This window comes from Solanum lycopersicum, chromosome 7 (genome assembly GCF_036512215.1).
Source record: "Solanum lycopersicum chromosome 7, SLM_r2.1".
NCBI lineage: Eukaryota > Viridiplantae > Streptophyta > Magnoliopsida > Solanales > Solanaceae > Solanum > Solanum lycopersicum.
Genome location: NC_090806.1, coordinates 69,881,077 through 69,902,814, shown reverse-complemented (window position 1 = coordinate 69,902,814; position 21,738 = coordinate 69,881,077). Strand labels below are relative to the sequence as shown.

Sequence of the window (21,738 nt, the reverse complement as noted above, 5' to 3'; positions counted from 1 at the left end):
AGGATGTTTGTACATAAGCTAATTGGATCATAAGGTTTTGGTATTTATATTTTTGCAGCAGACATCTTATGCATGCGACTTTGAAATTTATCCCATTACAATCTCAAGTAATTTTTTAGTTCTACGTTAGAAGAACGAAGTTGATCTTTCGTGAACATAGTGACTTTCTGGTATGTTAAATCAAGACACATTACACAACATTCTTTAGTAAAAAAAATTTCTCAACAGAGCTATGATTATGCGTAAATAATACACTCTCTCCCTAACTTGATTATTTTGAAAAGTGAAAGAATAAAACAAAGTAAAAAATACTAAAAACCAAATCAATTTTCACGACGTCTCACTCAATTTTTTCCACGATATTGAAAAATATTTTCATAGACGTATGCACCAAAGTATATGCAGAAATCACATATAGTCTTTTGTTTGAACAATGAATCAATAATTGACGGTATATATTAATATACATATAACATCACATATGGTTAAAAGCCTTTACAATACATATTAATTACTTATAATTAGGATAAATGGCAGCAACATATATTTGAAATATTGTTAACACCTTCCTCCACTTCCACGTGGAAAGTGACTAAAATATATATAATTTTTTGAATATATCATAATCAAGAGAAAATTATTTCAAACAAAGTCCATATCATATAATAGTAGTTAGTTTCTTCACCTAACTAGATTTACTATCTCTGTTAAAATATTAATAATTAATAAAAAAGTCATATAAAATAAATACTTATGCAAATTATTGTATCTAAAGATTTTTTCTTTTCCACAAATATTTAATACCTTGTGTATATAGTTTTGTATTTAAGTTAAAATATGATGTTATAAAAAAATGTATAATGTTGTAATAAAATTCTCAAATTAAGACTCGCAAGAGTTTTATATGAAACAAAAAATAATTCTAGACATCCAAGGTGTTACATTAGAAAATCTTGTCATTTTAATAATACATTCATAACATATAGTATATTAATAAAAATATTTATCTCATAAAGATTAACTATTAAAAATAAATAATAAAATTTAAAATAATACAAATTTCAATTGACATTAATAAAAATAAACCAAAATCCAAAAATAAAATAAAATTTACCATCCATATTTATGACATTTTATCGTATAAATACTTCTAATTTAATACATTTCTATAGTTTTAATATTATTATCAAAGGTTTGGAAATTAAATAAATATTTTCAATCGAATATTTCGACTTCAAAATTTTAATAATCAAAGAAATTGTGTGGAAATCCTTTTTTTGCTCAAAATAATTTCTAAAACGGGTTATGATTGATGAGAAAACGTAAAAGTGTGATTAGAACTTAATTAAAATAGGCTCTCCATATCCAATTATTAGAAAAATTAAAATAAATAAATAATAGCCCATAGAAGGATCTAGAAACCCTAAATAGGCTAGTATATAAAGTCGCTAAAAACTTCCCTTGATCCTCCTCTTGCATTCGAGTCCCTTTGTGTTCCATTTCGCCTTACAGTTTTCTTCAGCTCGTTAGATCTACAAAAAAATGTCGGACGTAGAGACGTTTGCTTTCCAGGCTGAGATCAATCAGCTTCTCAGTCTTATCATCAACACTTTCTACAGCAACAAGGAGATCTTTCTCCGTGAACTCATCAGCAATTCTTCCGATGTAAGTCTCCGACGGTTTAGTTTTTTTTATCTTCTAGGATACTGTGGTTTTATTGCTCTTTCATAGTTTAAAATTTGATTATTCTAGAGCGATCTGAGCTTTTTTTTATTGTCTTCGGAGAAAGCTTAATGTGATCTATGTGATTTTGAAGTTTGATTATTAGAGAGCAGCATCAATTTTTTTTGAGTTTTTATATGTATTTTGTTGGTGTATAGCTTAACGTGATCTTCTAGGATACTGTAGGTGCTATAATTTTGAAGCAATGATTATTTTAGAGCAGTTTATTTTCTATGTGGAGGTTATATGCTTATCTGTATTGTTGTTGTTGATAGCTTAAGGTGATCTTCCAGCATACACTGTAGTGCTATGGCGCTCTTTGATTATGAACTGTGATTATTTTAGAGCAGCTGAGTATTTTTGTGAGTTTTTTCATATGTATTCTATATATGGATAGCTTGATGTGATTGTCTGGGATACTGCTGTTCCACAGTGCTCTGTCTGGATCGTTCAGAGCTTCTGTTTTGGCATCTTAATACTTAGTTGATAGGAGTGAGTATTTAGCCTGCCGTGTATCTCCAATGGTAATTAAAAATTTGCCTGGTTTGTGTATCGTGTCTTCTAGATACCTAGTCTGAACATATGTATCATCGTAGTGTTATTATATGATTTTCACTATGATATACCATAGTGCCATCGACCTCTGTGACTGCGCAAAATAATTTGAGTAATTTAGAGCACCTAATTCAATGTTCTGCTTTGTCGTCATAATAAGAGTTTATCTAGTTGTCCTATTCTTGTTCAGACTAGGTAATGCAGATACAAGTCTGAATTTTGATTGTCCGATCAGCTAATTAAATCAATATGTTTCTGGTTGAGGGATTCGGTTCTGTTATCTGGATCTATTATATCACAGGAAATGAAATGTTTGTTCTTACTTGGTTGTTAATTGTATGCCATATTTGATATTTTTTTGTATTTTGGGATTATACTTTTAGGCTCTAGACAAGATCCGCTTTGAGAGTTTAACCGACAAGAGCAAGCTAGATGGTCAACCAGAGCTCTTCATCCATATTATTCCAGACAAGGCCAATAATACTCTCACTATCATTGATAGTGGTATTGGTATGACAAAGGCTGGTAAGTAGTAGGGACATATTGGAAGCTAGAAGCTCAACCAGAGTTTCATCTATATTATCTGTTCTTAATGTTGCATTTCTATTTGCTGACCTTCTTTGTTTTATTTGCAGATCTGGTGAATAACCTGGGTACAATTGCAAGGTCAGGAACCAAGGAGTTCATGGAAGCTCTTGCAGCTGGTGCTGATGTTAGCATGATTGGTCAATTCGGTGTAGGTTTCTACTCTGCTTACTTGGTAGCTGAGAAGGTTGTTGTGACCACAAAGCACAATGATGATGAGCAATATGTCTGGGAGTCTCAAGCCGGTGGCTCTTTCACTGTTACCAGGGATACATCTGGTGAGAACCTTGGTAGGGGTACCAAGATGGTCCTTTATCTCAAGGAGGATCAGCTTGAATACCTTGAAGAACGTAGGCTCAAGGACCTGATTAAGAAGCACTCTGAGTTCATTAGCTATCCTATTTCTCTGTGGGTTGAGAAGACCATAGAGAAGGAAATTTCTGATGATGAGGAGGAAGAGGAGAAGAAAGATGAGGAGGGAAAGGTAGAGGAGGTCGATGAGGAAAAGGAGAAGGAAGAGAAGAAAAAGAAGAAGGTCAAAGAAGTTTCCAATGAGTGGTCACTGGTGAACAAGCAGAAGCCTATTTGGATGAGAAAGCCAGAAGAGATCACAAAGGAAGAGTATGCTGCTTTCTACAAGAGCTTGACTAATGATTGGGAAGAGCATCTTGCTGTGAAGCACTTCTCTGTTGAGGGTCAGTTGGAGTTCAAGGCTGTCCTTTTTGTTCCAAAAAGGGCTCCTTTTGACCTCTTTGACACAAAGAAGAAGCCCAACAACATCAAGTTGTATGTTCGCCGTGTGTTTATCATGGATAACTGTGATGAGTTGATTCCTGAATATTTGAGCTTTGTGAAGGGTATTGTGGATTCTGAGGACCTTCCTCTCAACATCTCCAGAGAGACATTGCAGCAGAACAAGATCCTAAAGGTTATTCGCAAGAATTTGGTGAAGAAGTGTGTTGAGCTTTTCTTTGAAATTGCTGAGAACAAGGAGGACTACAATAAGTTCTATGAGGCGTTCTCTAAAAACCTCAAGCTTGGAATCCATGAGGATTCTCAGAACAGGGCAAAGTTTGCTGAACTGCTGAGGTACCACTCCACTAAGAGTGGTGATGAGATGACCAGCTTGAAGGACTATGTGACCAGAATGAAGGAGGGCCAGAATGATATTTACTACATTACTGGTGAGAGCAAGAAGGCTGTTGAGAACTCTCCCTTCCTGGAGAAACTGAAGAAGAAGGGATATGAGGTGCTTTACATGGTTGATGCCATTGATGAGTATTCAATTGGTCAGCTGAAGGAATTTGAGGGCAAAAAGCTTGTTTCTGCTACCAAGGAAGGCCTCAAGCTTGATGAGAGTGAAGATGAGAAGAAAAAGCAGGAAGAATTGAAGGAGAAGTTTGAGGGACTGTGTAAGGTGATGAAGGATGTGCTAGGAGACAAAGTTGAAAAGGTCATTGTTTCTGACCGTGTTGTTGACTCTCCCTGCTGTTTGGTCACTGGTGAGTATGGCTGGACTGCTAACATGGAGAGAATTATGAAGGCACAGGCACTTAGGGACTCCAGCATGGCTGGATACATGTCTAGCAAGAAGACCATGGAGATCAACCCAGAGAACTCCATCATGGATGAGCTAAGGAAGAGGGCTGATGCAGACAAGAATGACAAGTCTGTGAAGGACTTGGTTCTCTTGCTTTTTGAGACTGCCCTTCTCACCTCAGGTTTCAGCCTCGAGGAGCCAAACACCTTTGGCAACAGAATTCACAGGATGTTGAAACTCGGTTTGAGCATTGATGAGGAAAGCGGAGATGCTGATGCTGACATGCCAGCATTGGAGGATCCTGAAGCTGATGCTGAGGGCAGCAAGATGGAGGAGGTTGATTAAGTTCATTAATGTTTTGATAGTTTTATGGGTTCCTTTACTACTACTTTATTCCCTAGTTTTTGCTTTATCCCATCAGAACAATATGTGAGGGTTTTAATGCCGTTCTTTTAGAATGGCAGTTCAATGTTAGGTTATAATTCTCTTTTTTGTTTTGACATTCGTGGTTGATATAGTTTATTTTCTTGCCCAGCTCTTTCTTTCTGTGAAATATTTTACTTTGCTCCCCCCTAATTCTGGATCATATAATTAGTTTGGTACCCAGTATCTTTCATTATGCTAACTTGGTGAAGAGTTTGTAAATAAAAGGGTCATTGTATTTTCCCAGTCTTCTCAACATCATATTTGGATAATAACGGTTGAACCTGGATATAGAAAACAACAGTTGAATCCTTAAATTCGTCATGGTTAGAATTTGTAGATTTGGTTTGGATATAATAAGTAATTATAAATTCATACCCAGACATAAAATAAGCTATGTTATTGAGAAAAAGATTCAATACATAAATTGATATAAAAAGAAATCCTATTGAAAACGATGGATACTCCTGCACTTGCACTGGGTGCAGGTATGAGTATTCCTTTGTTCCTCCTCCCTTCTCCTCCTTGCATAGATCCGATTAATCTCTATTAGAGATAAGATTATATGCACAATCTGTATAATTATAATGTAGTAGCTTATCTTTGTAGAACTAAAGCACGCAGCCATTGTGATGTATCCGCGTCCACCACCCGCTTCAGCTTTCGCCATAATTTCTCTCTGACTCATAGTCATCGATTTGGCCAGTTTATGTTGATTTGATAATAAGCTTGTGATGTATCCCCGTGTACCACCCATGGCCAAACTAATTTGTCTCTGAGTCATAGTCATCCATTTAAGTTTATGTTGAGCCATAGTCTGATTTGATAATAAGCTCGTGATGTATACTTGCCATGGCCAAACTAATTTGTTTCTGAGTCATACTCATCGATTTGGCCGCCATATTAATTTCATGTTGTGAGATTAACTCCAAGATGATTTGATAATACACTCTTCCTTGTTATCGCAATAACACGATTTGATACTACACTCTTCAACCCATGTTGAGACATAGTGATTGATTTTGGATTCACATTTAATATTACACTCTTTTCTGTCTTCAATCCAAGTAGATATCTCTGAGCCATGATCCCTGTTATTGCAATAACAGCATTGATCAAGACTATTGAATACTCCCATTGACATTCTCAACAACAAACCTAAAAACAAAATATATTTTGATATAAAATATACCTTTTTCAATACCCTTTATATAAATAAAATTTCGTATTCCAAATCCTATTACTAATGGGACTCATCTACTCTTTTCTTAATATACGAATCCTTATGAAACACAATAAAATAGTAGGTAAATATAAAAGGTTTAATTTAAAAGATTAAAAAAATATTAATAACAAAATAATCAGAAGAAAAATTAATTGTCTTTTTGAATTAGGTTTTCTCCATAGAAAAAGTTGGACTATGATCCTATTTAGGAATATTTATTTATTTGAAGACATGTTATATATGTAAATTTGAGTAAAAATAATTTTTTTCAAAGTGATAAGTTTAATTAAATAGTGCTTTTTTTTTTTTTTAATACATGACGAGTATCCAATTAAACTAATTTTTGTTCTATTTAACTTTTAAGAACAAAACAAACTAAATTAAGACAAAACGTAAATTTCAAGTCCTTTACATATACGGTTAAACTTTAAAAAGTTGAATGTTAAAGATAAAAAATTACTCTATACTCCTATATTATAAAATAAATAAAGTTTTTGTAAATTGACTTTTCTCTCGCCAAATTTATATATTTAGATAAATGAATGAATGATGTTTATCCAATGACATGTATCTTGACTATATAGTAGGTATATACATTTAATTATATGTATCTAAATTCATACGTTATATTTAAAAATATGTATCTCAAATATATAATAAACTAATACATTTAATTATATGTATCTAAATATGAAATATAGTTGAAAAACATGAATTTAGGACAAATTATGATTGTAGTGTATCTGTCGTATTATTAGTACTATCGTATTGTTAAAAATCATGTATTCAAAATTTAATGGTGGATACATATACATGTTTATATACCTCATTACTAAAAATACAACTCGAATCTTAATTAAGATTACTTCTTATTGGATATACATATTTCAAGGGCTATATAAAAGCAATATTGGTACTACCACATCCATGACACGGTAACCAAAGAAAGTCTTAGAAGAACATAACAATTAAAAAAAACTCTCTACAATACTTCCTTTGATCTTTTTACGTCGTGGCATAACACAATCAAATCTAAGATCCATTTCTTCCGAAGACAAACAATCAAGATCCACTCTGAATTGAAAGTTTTTTCTATAACAGTTACTTTGATTTGATCTTGTCATAAATGACCACCACAAAATAATATTTGGGTTTATGATAATTTATCGACAATAGTGATGATATTTTGAGAAGAAGAGAGTAGAATAGGTATAGTTTAGAAGGGTGTCGACATTAACAAAATGGCAATATAATTAAAAAAACGTGTTGACTAATTATCTTGAATTCAAATGGCCATGATCAAAGTGTAATTCACATATAATCCAGTAAAATTATAAAATATTTTTTAAACCTAAGTAAGTAAAGAACAATGACCCAAAGTCACCAGACTGCAGTGGTGTGAATAGTATATTATATATAACGAAGAGGAGGGGTTTTGTTTGGTTCTAATCAGTCAATAGAAACTCCACATCAATCAATTCATAGAAATAAATCACAAAACAACTATTCAAAAAAGAATAATAAGAAACCATGTAGAGAGCAAACAGAATGTTATACTATGTTCATGGAATCATAATTCTCTTGTCAAATCCCAAATTAGGTGTCCTCAACTCTTGAATGAAAGACAAAGCTCGGAAACGTTGTAGTAATGTCCCTGTTGTTTAGAGGACGAAGATATGAATTAATACAACGAAAAAACAATGAAATACCTCAACATTTCATGTCTCACACTTACTTGAGATATTGGAGGGTCATGTTCTTCAAAAGTGAAGGATGTCGCAACACTAAGTTTCTCCATTCCTCCTTATCGATCTTTCCATCATGCTTGGTATCGGCTTCTTCAAAAGTCTGATAAAACAACAACATATTATTATTAGTTAATCATCAAAAGGTTCACTTTCATAAGACAATGAGATCAGTAAAAATAAGAAAAAACGCGATAAGATTATGGTACCCTCGGGGAATTGAAAGCGTAGACTTTCCCTTTGGTCCAAGATAAAACTTGGCAACATAGACCATGAGGTGAATTCACTATTGTTATGTATGACTTATACAACATGCAGAAACAAGTACTTTTTAGGTTGATGAAGCACCTTGTCAATAATGCTCTCGATCACATCATCAGAGAGGTTCATACCAGACTCCGCAAGAGTAGCCACTACCATTTGCTTTACCTGCACTCAGAAGGCACGTCTTTTATCTTATCAAAAAGCATACACACACAAGTAATGTTGGTTAATAAAGCTCGTAAAGAGACATCAGGGAGGTTTCACGATTAGAGCATCTAAAACTGGGATACTATAAAGTAGGAGAAGAGACTATGAAACATTCTACAAATTATGATGACCAGTACTTGATAAGGCTAAAATGTTATGCTTCATGAGTAAACTATAAAAGGAATAGTTGTCGGAAATTTTAGAAAAGAACAGGAATAGTAAATCAGATTGAATGTGGAGTGGTGAAAAAAAGAAGAACGGGAGCAGAAAGATGACTGGAAACTACTGACCAAAATTGGACTTTGGTCACACTTAATTTGCTTATCATATAATTAAAGAGATACATTAAATGGGCTTAAGGTAACCAAATTATTCCATACTAATCTGAAATATGGAGCAAAAGGACCAGAAATTTGACTAGCCCAATGCAAGACCTAGAAAGATGCCTGTAAAAAAGTACATTCATCAGCCTAAAAGCCCTAAACGCAAACCCCTCGGTGGAGCTTTGCCACCTGGATACAGACCGTTTAATGTCTTTTGCCTTGCCTCAAGAGTCCAGTCAACTACTTAAACAAAGACTTTCAAAATTGGGGACATTTAATCACTTTCACTTATTGAGATTTATAATTACCTCTTGTCTCTCAATAAAACCTTGTTGCTTGAGATCATATAGCTGAAAAGAAACTGCAATAGTAGTAACCCATTAGAAGCAGTTAAGACCAACTAAAGTTAATAGTCATGACTCATTAAATGCAAACACAAAACATACATTCAATCTTGTCATCGATAGGTGCGTTTGGATGGAAAACAGAGAGTGCACGAGCAAATTCTTCAAATCCCAAGATTCCGTTGTGTTTTGTATCAAACAAGTCAAACACCTGCATATTAGATAGGTCAGAGTGGGGGAAATAAAGATAATTCCATCCGGTGTGTCTTCTCAACCTTCCAGACCAATAATAGAAATGTTTAAAATGACAAGGTTCCGGGAATTTAGGCGATAAACTAGAAGCTAAGCACATTTTGTAGGGAGAGAAAAAATAAGAATAAAATAAATGCAATAGCAACACATAAACAAGCATAACCTACAAAATTTACTCAAAATTCAAAATCCACACGTCCTAAAGACATTCATGAATATTTGAAATCACATTCGCCATATTAATATAAAGATGTTCATGAAATCACAATTGGACCATATTAATATATAAACATATTCATCCGCATGATTGATACTTTTATACTTGAAGATTTCTTTAGTAATACTTTTAGTAAAACATATTGTAAAAATTAATTATTTATTTTTACATAATTTCTGAAAGTTATTTTTTAAGAAATTCTTTTAGATTTTGAAAAGAATAGTTAAAAATGTTCCCTTATTGCATCAATATAGGTAGACTCAACTTTCTTTTTTTCGTTTAAAATAGGTAATGCGTAGATGAAAAGTACAAAGTGGGATTTGATCCCGCAACTCGGAACTCCAAGCGAGCAGGCTTTACCGCTAGACCGTGCCTCTCGGGTCTATTAAGGGTGTCCAAATCAAAAGAATATATTTAATTAAAACAGCATTTGAGCTATATACATTGTATACTTTTTGGACACCTTGAAGACTAAAACTACCATTGGATATCCAATATTAAAGCATATAAGATAAAAATAGAATTTTAATAAGAAAACTGAAAATGATAACCTAGATATATTCATTCCCATGAAGAATTTAAAATTCTTAAACCTTGTTTCCATCCTGCTTCCTTCGCAAACCTTCAATTATTATACTATAAAATTGAATACTTTTGTAAAACCATGTCAGTTCCCTTCTAAATAATATTTAAAGTTAATCTTGTTGGGTGCTACCAAATCACATTTCTCAATCTCATCATATTCGACAGTAATGGAAATTTTGCGTGCACTTTGACAACCAGACCAAAAACTTCATTGACGAATGCCATTAAAATCTAATTTATTCTATGCGCTGCATGTGAAGGGAGTACAATAAGCATGGCTGTACTTCCTCCATCATATTCCCTTACTTAAAGAGGATAAGCAACTTAGCTGATCCGTTAGACGAGAACAGCTTGAGCTGTATAGCAATAATAAGATGCAGACAATATATCTAATTTTTGGCGAGAAACGGACCCTTATTAAATTCAATGAAATTGGGATTACATTTAAAAATCTAATAGCATTTAAGGAGATCGTACCCGGTCAGCAAACAAGCTTTCCTTTTTATTTGTCTTGAAAAGTGCCAATTGAAACTCTTCCTGCAAGATAAGGTACAAAATCAAATCCAAAAGAACAGCGGAAGATAAATACATATTAAGCATCCATGCCAGGAAAAGACCATGTAGATAGTTCTTTTTCAATGACAGTGGATTGCCAGAGCACTGATGCTAGTATACTAGATTGCTCTTAGAAAACCAAGTGACACAAACCTTGTTGATTAAACCATCATCAATCACTGCACTGCTTATCTTCTTAAAGAGCTCATAAAGAGCTTCAATCTCGCTGACGCTAACTGCAACAAGAAAGAAGTTTATGTAGGTTCAGCTATAGTACTTCAACTAGTGCAAAAACCACGTGACACTAAAAACCTATGGGTTATAGTAGTTTCAAATGCTTTCCGACAATAACAACATAGAAATTCTGATTATAGATCAAATTAGTATTCAGATAGTTTTTGAAAGATACATAGTCTCAAATGTTAGAATATCAATGTATTACAATCTAAACAGCTTAATGACCGTAAATTCTGTGAGGATGGGTTAAAGTAGTTTCAAATGCTTAACGACAATAAAAACATAGCAAATTCTGATTATAGATCAAATTAGTATTGAGACGGTTTTTCTAAAGATACATAGTCTCAAATTTTAGAATATCAATGTATTACAATCTAAACAACTTAATGACCGTAAGTTCTGTGAGGAATTTCCTTTGGAAGGGAATGGTATCAAACATTTTGATACATCCCGATATGGGAAGAACGTCTCAAAGGAGCATATGCTATCCATTTTCACAGAACCGTAATAAGCTTTAAAATGATGGTAAAAATCATGGAAATAGAACCACTAAGAAAAGGCAAAAGCTCAGAACCATTTGACTTTGCTTTTGTTATTTTCCATAATCATTTCACGTTTCTAGGAAAAAATCACAAAATGTCCAAGTAGCATACAAACTGTCTCTCGTGCAAGTATCTCAGGATCGTCGAGGCCCCCCGATTGCTTAAAATCAAGATCGCAACACCTCGAAAGGTAAGAACCTAAGCACTGCAGCATGGTAACGTCTCAGATTCAAAACACTCCATATCTGTTCAACAAAAATGGCAGAAGACAAAGTCAAAAAAACAAATTTAATTGGATTATTTGTACCACAGAAATGTCTCTCGGACATGAAAAGAACAAAACTAACCTTTCGACCATTCTCTGTTATGTCTATTTATGAATCCAAAATACTGAAAGTTTCTGAAACCTATCTATATGCAGCTATATATCTGCCATATCAACATGTCAACACACAATTTAGTTCCATAAATATCTACTGAAACTAATAAAAGAAGCACTAAAACACGCCGTTTAATTCAGTCAACATGGTCAAATCTTTCAACGTAAATCTCATTATTGATTATCGTCTTGCCATGCAGTTTAAATCCTGCCAATTTATCACCATAACTTAACGTATCTCTTCAACCTCACCGATTGCATCATCCGAACAAAAATCAAAAAGTTGCAACTTTTTCTTCTTCTACAACTAATTATACTATAACCCCAGTCCCCCATTCCACAAATTGACTTATAATTCATAGATTTCAGGTTCAATATCAATGTAACAAACTCAACAATAATACTAAACCTCAAAGATAACACAACACCAAAAGATCATTCTTTTATTACTAAAAATGAAACGAACAGTCACCTCGAAACAAACTCAACAACAACAGTAAACCTCAAAGACAACAGAACACCATAAGATCATTCTTTTATTAATAAAAATGAAACGAACAGTCACCTCGAAACAAACTCAACAACAGCACTAAACCTCAAAGACAATACAACACCAAAAGATCATTCTTTTATTGATAAAAATGAAACGAACAGTCACCTCGAAGATTAATTCATAAGTGAGAACTTGCAAAAACAAGTTGGCTAAACTTTTCACGCCAAAATCACATTCCTTTCTGCAGGGCAATCGGAATTGAATTCTTTAAAAAATGAATCTTTATATCTAAACTCAAATTTAGCTTACATTTCGAAACTTTACTTATAAAAACAACAAAATTATAAAAACTCCACATCAAATTACACAAAAACAAACTTGTATATCACATCAAAATTCAATCAGATCAAGAATTTCAACTATTCAATCAAACAGTTCGATTTGATTAACAAACAGATCTAATAATTACAAGAAAACAACAACATGAGAATCACAATGAAAAAGGGTAAACAAAAAAAACTTACGTTTATGAATAAATGGAGATTTAATTTGAGATGATTGCAAAATCAGAGATGAATTTTTGAGGTAGGAGAAGGAGGAAGCTCTCCTTAACCTTATTTATTTCTTTTTGGTTTTTTGTAATTTGCAATAAGTTGTGTCCTTGTTGGAAACTAATTATATTTTATGGGTCTCTGATGGTGCCCCAAATGTCTGATATTGGGCCCACCCATGTTTGCCAGCTGTCAAATAGATACATGTTAACGTTTTACAGTCTAGTGATATCGACGAAAGTCTGTTAAGTAAATGAAGAATTAATCAATTCATCAAAACTTAACACATCAATTTGTAAAAGATTTAATCTATTGATTCATTTATTACTTGTTGTATTCTTTACTTTGATTGTTATAATCATTTACTATTGCTACAGTCCTTGTTTACTCTGATTTTTACATATGGCTTCTTTATTGAAGAATTTTCCTTTAAATATTCGATGTTGATATGCATTACTTTGCCTTCATATAATAGTGACCATATATCCCGTGGACACACCTTAATTATGGTAAAGTCCTATTACCCTCAATTTATTGTATTTTTTTGTAATTCTGTTACACTTTTGACTTACGTGGCATATTAAATGACTATACGTAGTTGAGTCGCATGAGAGATATTTGTATGTCACGTAAACTAAAAAAGATATACAAATTATAAAAAATAGGTTCAATATAATAAGCCCTTAATTTAATAAAACTATATCTCTAAAAATTATAATCTATGAGATACTTGTGGCTTACCGATATATATTTAAACATTTGAAATTGGTGTTGGAAGTAAGGAAGAATACAAATGTACCCAATAGTACAAACAAAGAAAATAAAAGTTAAAGAAAGAAAAAAGTACAAATATTAAGATGGGCCCAAGATTTTAATGGAAAAAGCCCATTCGTTTAATGGTCCATAGCAGGAGGTGGGCCTAAGTAACTATTAAAGTACTTTTCCAACATTATTTTGTTTATTATATTTTGCAAAAATGGTCAAAATCATTTCATTTCATTTCATCAAGAAGTAACACACTTTTTAATATCATCACTACATGTTTGGACATACAATTTCAAATCATCATATAAATTTATAAGAGTGAATTAACATTTGAATATGTAATTTAACACTGATTTTATCTTATTATTTTATATTATAAGATAAACTCACAAATTCTCTAAAAATAAAATAAAATCTCACAAATTCTCCAAAAATAAAATAAAATAAAATATATAATTTGAGATTTTTATTCAAATATAGAAATTAATCCAGAAGTTTATAAATTATAAAAGAAAAACTATGTATATATATATTAACCATTTGTTGCATATATAAATAAAAATTAACTTTTGGTGTTCTGTGATTCACTTTCAAATAATGAGTAGGTTGTTTGATCCTTTTTTAATTCAAAACATTAGTTCAATTTTTTTTATTTCAAAACACTATGTATGAGTAATATGAACTCTCTAAAAAGAATTGTTAATGACAAACACTCGGTTCAAATATTCATAACCCCAGATAAATTGTAAAAAAAAAATTATCTTAATTTTGGATGAATAGCGGTATATAAGTCCAATCTATTATTGAAGAGAAGGTTACATAGAATAATTATTTATTTCAGTTTATATACAATTCATATAATTATTTTTAAAAATATTATCAATCATATTTCCATTATTACAAAATTGAAATTGGTACAATGTGAATTGCGAAATCATAAATTCTTTCCTAAAGCTTACTTTAATAGCAACATACATAGTCACTGGTGAACTATAATTTACAATAACTTCTGCTCACTCTAGTAACTATACGTAGCATACAATTTATGTTTGACTTTTGACTTGAAAGAAATTAAAAGAAAAAAGAAAAAAAAGAAAAAATTGGATGTGGAGTAACAAATACGAACTTAACTTTTTTTAAAAATAATTATTTGAACGATGATACTTGCTATCTTCCATCAATATAAGTATCTAATAACTCTGTCCATCGATTACCTTTCTAATTCTTGTTTACAAAGAGGACAACAAGAAATAATTTTGAGCCATTGATCAACACAATTGAGATGGAATATATGAGAACAAGGCAACTCTCTAATTTCTTCTTTCTCTTTGTACTTTGCCAAACAAATACAACATTCCTGTCATTTCACAAACATAACGTCAACTTTCACGTATAGTCACTAAATTTTATTTACTATATCTGAAACAAACTAAACAAAAAGTAAGACAAACAAATTGAAACGAATGAAACATTTTATAACTTAATAGATCACTTACATCACAACTTGTAATCTCCTCTATATTTCCAATTTCTTTGTACTTCCAACTAGGCAAATTGGATAGTTGTTCATCAGTTGCACCTCTATCTATTGATCCCATATTCATATTGTAGCCAAGAAAGTTGCTCAAAATTGGCACACAACAGCACAACAACACAAATAATATGAAGGGAAAAGAGTATGTGATAGCATTCCAAACTAATAATGATATGCAAACATCATGAAGTTTAGGGGCATTATGAAATGATCCAAATCTTGAATCAAATACCCAAACATTCCCCATCACAAACCATATAGCAAAGAAGAACTCTATCCATGTCCTACATCTCTCCATCCGAGACGGTAATGCCCTGAAAAAAACGAACCTTTACACTATCAGATCAGATCACCCGAAAGATAACAGTTTTAGTGTTATACAAGTTACCTTGATTCGTCGTGGCTTATTTGTTGCTCCAGATCAGAATCATTTGTTTGGCTAACATATAATACCCAATATCTCCAATATAGAAGAATCAAACTAATAACACAACCAAAACCATATCCAAATACCCAAATCCTCATTGGCCAAACAGGTCTTTCATCTTTTGTAACAACTAATGTATATGTTGTAACAATTATTTGAACACTTAATGCTATACACTCCGTAATCATCCAAGTCACAGAATTGAAAGGATTTGAGCCAAGTTCTGATCTTGAACCATTTTGATAATGAAACACTCTTCTCAAGAAACTAAAACATCTTGATCTTGATATTCGAATTGCCATTCTTATCAAGAATGAAGATGAAGATGAAGATGAAGAAGAAGAAGAAGAAGAAGAAGGGGGTGTTCTTCTTACATCAAGATTTATTCTTTCTGGACCAATAATCCTAGAATCACACAATGAGTCTGTTGTAATAAAGTAACGGTTACTCATGATTCGATATGATGACACAAAGATTGTTGTCTAACAGTGAGAAATTTCTAAGAACTTTCAACTTTGTAGTAACATATCCTCACATATATAAGTAACGAATAAGGCGTGCTAGCCTGCCCCTTTTGGTGATCATTTACTATACAGATCCCTCTGCTCCACGTATCTAATAACTTCGTATGGTTCACTATAAAAGTGATTTAGTCGATACAGATAAGCTCCTCTGCCTTACTACACATATCTAACCAGCTCACGATTCACCGAAAGAGTGATTAAGTCGATACAAAGGTGCACTAGCAAACAATTCAACCTATTTCATAAACTCAAATTTCAATCTTTCAAAATAATTTTGCTAATAACATAAGCAAAATTTCAAGAAGAAAAAGGTAAAACAGAGGAATGACTCACTAGCAAAGCCAAGAAAAGGTTGGATCAATCAAAGGGGTTACTACGATTACTCTGCCCCACGTATCTAACTAGCTCGTATGGTTCACCACCACTAACACCAAAAGAGTTGATCAATCAAAGGGGTGCTACGAGCCCTTTGCTCCACGTATATATCTAACTAGCTCGTATGACTCACAACTACTAACACCAAAAAAAAGTGATTCAGTCGACACAAAGTCATACAACAAAAAAGTTCCCACCTTTTAAAAATTTAAACAAGAATTCAGAATACAAAACAAGAGTTTTGAAAGTGAGAATAAAAAAGGGGAAAAAAAAACAAGAAGAGAAAAATAGGTTAATGAAGTTCAACAAACATGACACAAGGAAGGTAAAGATTGGTTTCAAGATGGTGACCAAGAATCAAACAGATACTTTTTTTTTTTAATTTGCTTTGATTAAAAGTGAATTTTTAAAAGAAGTATAATAACTGTTGGCCTAACTTATTCAGAAGATTTTGGCTTTTTTTTTTTTTTGTTTATTTGAGAAGAAGCAAAGTATGAAAGATGAAAGCAAATGTAGGGTTCTTGAAAAATACATTACTCTTATTTATTTTGATGTTAACTTTGAGTCAATCCAATTTTTTTTTAATACAAATGTTAACATAATGTATTATTTTAATTTATATTTGTATAAATAAATATTTAATTTTTTTGAAAAGTGGCGGGTACAGTAGTTAATCGGTTGCTGAGGATAGCAGTTGGCCACCTAATCAAAAACCAGCAGTACATCGTGTTTGACGAAATCAGAATTTTAATTTAAAAAAATTAATTTGTTATAAAAGTAGTTTACGTAAATGACTTTTATACGCTTTCTTTAACCAATATTCATAAAAATATTAATTATAAATTTTAAAAATATTACTTTTATTATTATTATTAATATGTTATATTTTACATTAAAAATATAAAATTCAAATGAGCTCGATAATTCTACCCACGTAAATCTCTTTGCGTCTCCCTGCCAACTTACAAGAGAACGTGTGGTTTAATATCAGTGGTCAGGGTTGGTGCCTTTGATTTTGTACAAAATACAAATAATACTATACTTATGATTAAGAGTTTTTGTTAATAATTTTAGGTTACATTTTTGTATTTATGTTAAAAATTACTAATTATGTATAAAGATTAAATTTGCAATTCGACATTTGATATCATTATCTTGAAGTTTTAAGTCAATAAAATTCAAATTCTAGTTTGATATCTACTCTTAATGTTCTTTTTTTCTCATTTATATATTTAGGATTTTAAAAATTTTAAAAGCGTAAATTTATATTTATTACTTTTCACTAGTTCAAAATACATTAAAAAAATTCTACATATGCACTTATTTCTTTTGTTTTTTTCAAAAAATAATTTTATTCTTATTATTAGAATATTAGTGGTTAAATTTACACTTTCAAACATCATTAATATAGGCAACTTAAGAGGAGCTCAAAATCAACAAGAAGAAAAAAGAAGTAACAGAAGTTGATTCAATAACTAATTGCTTATTAAAAAACTTAATATATATATATATATATGTATATATATATATAAAATTTGAAATTAAAATATTAAATATGATTGCATCCGTAAGAAACAACTAAAGCCACTTGTGTCATTGATATCAATGGGGATGGATTGTCATTGTTACATAACTTCTCTAACTAATAATTGTGACTAAGAACAAAGAAAATCATAAAAATCTTGAATTGTGGGTTTATTTTTAGATATTATTCCAATTCAATGTAGTATCATTATTTATGAAATACTTCACTTATCCAACTATTGAGCCATAATATTACATGATCATAAAATTATACTATTTGCTCTCAAATGTATTTATGATTTTAAAAAAATAAAAGTCATTCCAAACACAATGACTTATTAGGATATAAAAAATGTATACTTAATATCGATTTTTTTTTCTTTTCTGTTCATTCATTAAAAATGTTTAAATTGTTGTTTTGAAATACTTTGATCTTGGTCGACCACTAATTAATGAACGTATAATGAATTAACAATTTAAAATTCATCTCCCTTATAAAATTTAGTCAATTTATACGAATAAGTATATTCTCGATAAATTCAAATCAAAATTTTATACTGCTTCACATATATATAAATACATGTTATAAAATATAAATAGTGAAATATTTGACGGCACTTATTATTTATCCGGCGGTGCATCGTCCCCAAACAATCCGGTGTGAATTGGGTCAAACCAAAATCCGAATCTCCCAGCTCCATCATCTCTTCGATTCCGCCGGCGATTTCAATCACTCCTTAAGGTAATTGAAAATCCGATTATCGAATTTTGATAGTAGGGTTAGAAATGAATTGTTGTTTTCTAGGGTTCTTAGATTATTTTAACCTAATTTGATGTTTGTTGATGTTTACATTCATGAAAAGAAAATTTGGATTTCTGAGTAAAGAAGTTACTTTTTTTCACACAGAATTTTGAAGTATGACAACTGCAGCTAGACCTACATGGGCACCAGCTAAAGGAGGGAATGAACAAGGTGGAACTAGAATTTTTGGTCCATCTCAGAAGTATTCTTCAAGAGATATTGCAGCTCACACTACTTTAAAGCCTAGGCAAGTAATTTGAAATAATGTTTTTTTTTTATTACTACTTCCGTTTCAATCTGTTTGTGTGGTTTTTGACTTACCACGGAGTGTACTGAGTCTAAAGCTGGGATTTTTGTGGCTCAACTTACCTGGTTCCAACCTGCATCCCTATTCGGTTATTGTGTCTGTAGATGTATGATCTTATTTTGCATTCAGGTGAAGTGAAGTGGCTTATGCTCATTTTTTTTAAGAAAGGTAGATATAAGTGAAATGGATTATGTTAAAGCGGAACTAAGAGCTATTGAAAGGTTATGTTGAGTATAATTGAAGCTTATAATGATAATATGGTCAGTAGTTTCACTTGTTATATTATTGTCTCCTCCTGTAGTTGTAGTCCAACAGACATGGTTTCCCCATAGAATTACCTGGGAAGTTCTGTTAAGTCAATCTTCTTAAGAGAAAGGCGTTGTACATTTATGATATGATTAAAGGTATGCAATTTTATTTTCCACTCGGTATGGGTAAAATGTTTAGATTGTTCTTAATTTGAGAAGTTGTAAATAAATGCGTCAATAGTATGTCAAGGATCAATTTATCAAAACGATAGCATGGCAAGGAACTGTGTTTATCACGAATGCTATAATTAGAAAATGGTGTATTACAACATATCTTATGTCCATTTTACCTAGTTATTGCAGTATATGGTATGAATGTAGGTTATTGTAGATTCTAAGTGAGTTTAGTTCGTGTCACTTATGAGTAGAAACAGTTCTGACCCAAGTTGATTTGAGGGATGAATTGATTTATTTGTGTGAGAAATAGGGTAGATGATGTATGCTGTAATTTGTCAAACTGATTGATGAACTTGCATTACTTGTATTTCTGAATCCTGGCATATAGAAATTTAGGCAGTTCATTGTTGAACTCAATGGGTTTGTCATTAAGGTAACATAAGTTGGCTGTCCTCCTAATTGTCGTGAATCTGAATTGAACTCGATATTATTATCATGCATATTACATACAAGGCGTTTCTCTATTTCCATTAATGGTTCTGCCTGAGTTGCTTAAATTGGTGCTCTTCTAAATTCTTATCATGATTTCATTATCTCTATTTCCATTGTTGTGTATGATTCAGAAAGGAGGGACAGGATACTCAGGATGAGTTGCATAGGAGAAATCTCCGGGAAGAGTTGGAGGACCGTGAGCGAAGACATTTTTCTTCAAAAGACAACGGCTACGGTATGTGATATATGGATAGACTCTCTCCCTCCTGCACGCATGTGTGGACTCATATCAAATTCCTATCTGATTTTGTTCAACTCATAAACTTATAGTATATGTTGTTGCAGAGGACAGAGATCGTAGAAAGAGTGGTCAACTGCTTTTAGATGGTGAGTGTTGTTTGTTCATTAGACTAGTCTAGAATTTCAACAAGACATTCATCATGTTTCCATTATTATATGATATTCTGCTGCAGGTGCTAAAAGAGTGATTGAAGACCGCATTGTTCCACGCAGCGCTGATGCTGATGATGATGCAGACACCAAAAGTGACGATGAGAGGTTTGTACATTGTTCCCCATTTGTACAAAGATGCTTTTAGTAAGCTCCTATTTGTGCAAACGTTGGAATACTTGATAGTTTTTCATTGATAAATAAGGGTTGTTGAACAATTGTTTTTTGTTGTACGATCAAATTTTGTTGTAGAATGCATGTCCTTAATATTTCCAGTTCATCGTTGATATGTTTCCACCCTTACTGCAGCTTTGCATTTAGACTGTTTTATTTTGTTACTTCAAAACCTTATAAGTTGTTTACGCTGATTTTAGTGAGGATGATGACGACGATGATGATGAAGATGATACAGAGGCTCTATTGGCAGAGCTTGAACAGATAAAAAAGGAGAAAGCAGAGGAGAAACTTCGAAAAGTATGTATTACTAAATGCTTGATAGTTTCTTTACCAATTTGTTATGTGGGTCCTTCAAAATTTCCTGTTTCTTAAACTGCATATCCTGAGGTTTATATTGGTGGTATTCCTTCTCCACACGAATAGCTTCTAGAACTGTGCAAAATTTCCATTCAGAGCTGTAGACAGAAGGGAGTACCAATCATCGTATTCATCTGATGATGTGAATACCAACCATCAACACTGCTATGAACTCAAAGTTGTGTGATTTTGGCAGGAACGACAAGAGCAAGAGGAGGAGCTTAAAGCAAAGGAAGCAGAATTGTTGAAAGGAAACCCTCTTATAAACCAGCCAACGTCTTTCAGTGTTAAGAGAAGGTTAATCCCTTAAGGCATGGCATCTTTTGAGATTTTTCAGCTTTACTTCTATGTAAAACTTACCACATTTGTCTTTGATTCATTTTCTCTTTAGGTGGGATGATGATGTGGTCTTCAAGAATCAGGCTCGCGGAGAACTGAAGGTAGCCAAGCGTTTCATTAATGACACCATCCGGAATGACTTTCACAGGAAGTTTCTCCACAAATACATGAAATGATAATAGGATTTTGATGTGAAAAAAAAGCAATCAACAAACATCAATGCCTTGTGAATTGTTTTTGTTGTAGTTGTTTCTCAACACCCTGTCATATCATTCAAGCATTACTGTAATATTGTCATTCCTAAACTATATATGGAAATACATTTCTGTTCTTTATTATGTTCTCATCTCTTACTTTTTGAACTGATTAGCAGAAAAGCCAAAAAAGAAAGGAAGGCCAAATACAATACAGGTGAGAGTTGTACCTACTGAACAGTTGTATTCAAACTGTGTTATTTGAACACACATTTTCATAATTCTAAACTTAGTATAAAGTT

The 21,738-nt window shown here is 32.2% G+C and overlaps 4 protein-coding genes across 8 annotated transcripts; 2 read left to right on the top strand and 2 right to left on the bottom strand.

Annotated features, from left to right (window-relative positions):
* Nucleotides 1-1,542: 1,542 nt before the first annotated feature.
* HSC80 (heat shock cognate protein 80) lies at nt 1,543-4,747 on the top strand. The gene is made up of 3 exons (NM_001247510.1): nt 1,543-1,665; nt 2,661-2,802; nt 2,913-4,747. The coding sequence occupies exons 1-3, from the start codon at nt 1,543-1,545 to the stop codon at nt 4,745-4,747; spliced, it is 2,100 nt and encodes a 699-aa protein (NP_001234439.1).
* A 2,697-nt stretch (nt 4,748-7,444) lies between these two features.
* Nucleotides 7,445-12,859, bottom strand: CBL2 (calcineurin B-like 2). 4 transcript variants are annotated; one of them, XM_010325885.4, is made up of 10 exons: nt 12,718-12,859; nt 11,669-11,750; nt 11,433-11,566; nt 10,696-10,778; nt 10,465-10,524; nt 9,036-9,144; nt 8,898-8,950; nt 8,144-8,224; nt 7,786-7,898; nt 7,445-7,704 (listed from the first exon to the last, which is right to left on the bottom strand). In XM_010325885.4, exons 3-10 carry the CDS (start codon nt 11,533-11,535, stop codon nt 7,647-7,649), a joined length of 660 nt encoding a protein of 219 aa, XP_010324187.1. In that variant the 5' UTR covers nt 11,536-11,566; nt 11,669-11,750; nt 12,718-12,859; the 3' UTR covers nt 7,445-7,646. The 4 variants fall into 4 exon arrangements, with proteins under 4 accessions (XP_010324187.1, XP_069155888.1, XP_019070167.1 ...); XM_069299787.1 differs by having other exon boundaries at nt 11,669-12,434; nt 12,718-12,843; XM_019214622.3 differs by lacking the exon at nt 11,669-11,750 and having other exon boundaries at nt 12,718-12,848.
* Nucleotides 12,860-14,370: 1,511 nt separating this feature from the next.
* Nucleotides 14,371-16,957, bottom strand: LOC101245380 (E3 ubiquitin-protein ligase At1g63170-like). The gene is made up of 3 exons (XM_004243977.5): nt 15,432-16,957; nt 15,006-15,357; nt 14,371-14,866 (listed from the first exon to the last, which is right to left on the bottom strand). The coding sequence occupies exons 1-3, from the start codon at nt 15,920-15,922 to the stop codon at nt 14,720-14,722; spliced, it is 990 nt and encodes a 329-aa protein (XP_004244025.1). The 5' UTR covers nt 15,923-16,957; the 3' UTR covers nt 14,371-14,719.
* A 1,146-nt stretch (nt 16,958-18,103) lies between these two features.
* LOC101245968 (uncharacterized) lies at nt 18,104-21,580 on the top strand. 2 transcript variants are annotated; one of them, XM_010325937.4, is made up of 8 exons: nt 18,104-18,635; nt 18,801-18,942; nt 20,051-20,154; nt 20,265-20,306; nt 20,393-20,477; nt 20,744-20,843; nt 21,100-21,200; nt 21,295-21,580. In XM_010325937.4, the coding sequence occupies exons 2-8, from the start codon at nt 18,812-18,814 to the stop codon at nt 21,416-21,418; spliced, it is 687 nt and encodes a 228-aa protein (XP_010324239.1). In that variant the 5' UTR covers nt 18,104-18,635; nt 18,801-18,811; the 3' UTR covers nt 21,419-21,580. The 2 variants fall into 2 exon arrangements, with proteins under 2 accessions (XP_010324239.1, XP_010324238.1); XM_010325936.4 differs by having other exon boundaries at nt 18,448-18,635; nt 20,250-20,306.
* Nucleotides 21,581-21,738: the final 158 nt, after the last annotated feature.

What these genes read in the sequence shown, in the direction of transcription:
- HSC80 (NM_001247510.1), top strand. Translation starts at nt 1,543, where the DNA reads ATGTCGGACGTAGAGACGTTTGCTTTCCAGGCTGAGATCAATCAGCTT. An exon ending in TCATCAGCAATTCTTCCGAT is followed by an intron (nt 1,666 to 2,660) that starts GTAAGTCTCCGA and finishes TTATACTTTTAG; the next exon opens with GCTCTAGACAAGATCCGCTT. An exon ending in TATTGGTATGACAAAGGCTG is followed by an intron (nt 2,803 to 2,912) that starts GTAAGTAGTAGG and finishes TTTTATTTGCAG; the next exon opens with ATCTGGTGAATAACCTGGGT.
- CBL2 (XM_010325885.4), bottom strand. Translation starts at nt 11,535, where the DNA reads ATGCTGCAGTGCTTAGGTTCTTACCTTTCGAGGTGTTGCGATCTTGAT. An exon ending in ACTTGCACGAGAGACAGTTT is followed by an intron (nt 10,779 to 11,432) that starts GTATGCTACTTG and finishes TTCTTGTTGCAG; the next exon opens with TTAGCGTCAGCGAGATTGAA. An exon ending in ATGATGGTTTAATCAACAAG is followed by an intron (nt 10,525 to 10,695) that starts GTTTGTGTCACT and finishes CTTATCTTGCAG; the next exon opens with GAAGAGTTTCAATTGGCACT.
- LOC101245380 (XM_004243977.5), bottom strand. Translation starts at nt 15,922, where the DNA reads ATGAGTAACCGTTACTTTATTACAACAGACTCATTGTGTGATTCTAGG. An exon ending in ATAAGCCACGACGAATCAAG is followed by an intron (nt 15,358 to 15,431) that starts GTAACTTGTATA and finishes CGTTTTTTTCAG; the next exon opens with GGCATTACCGTCTCGGATGG. An exon ending in AGGAGATTACAAGTTGTGAT is followed by an intron (nt 14,867 to 15,005) that starts GTAAGTGATCTA and finishes GTGAAATGACAG; the next exon opens with GAATGTTGTATTTGTTTGGC.
- LOC101245968 (XM_010325936.4), top strand. Translation starts at nt 18,812, where the DNA reads ATGACAACTGCAGCTAGACCTACATGGGCACCAGCTAAAGGAGGGAAT. An exon ending in ACCAAAAGTGACGATGAGAG is followed by an intron (nt 20,478 to 20,743) that starts GTTTGTACATTG and finishes CGCTGATTTTAG; the next exon opens with TGAGGATGATGACGACGATG. An exon ending in TCTTTCAGTGTTAAGAGAAG is followed by an intron (nt 21,201 to 21,294) that starts GTTAATCCCTTA and finishes TTTTCTCTTTAG; the next exon opens with GTGGGATGATGATGTGGTCT.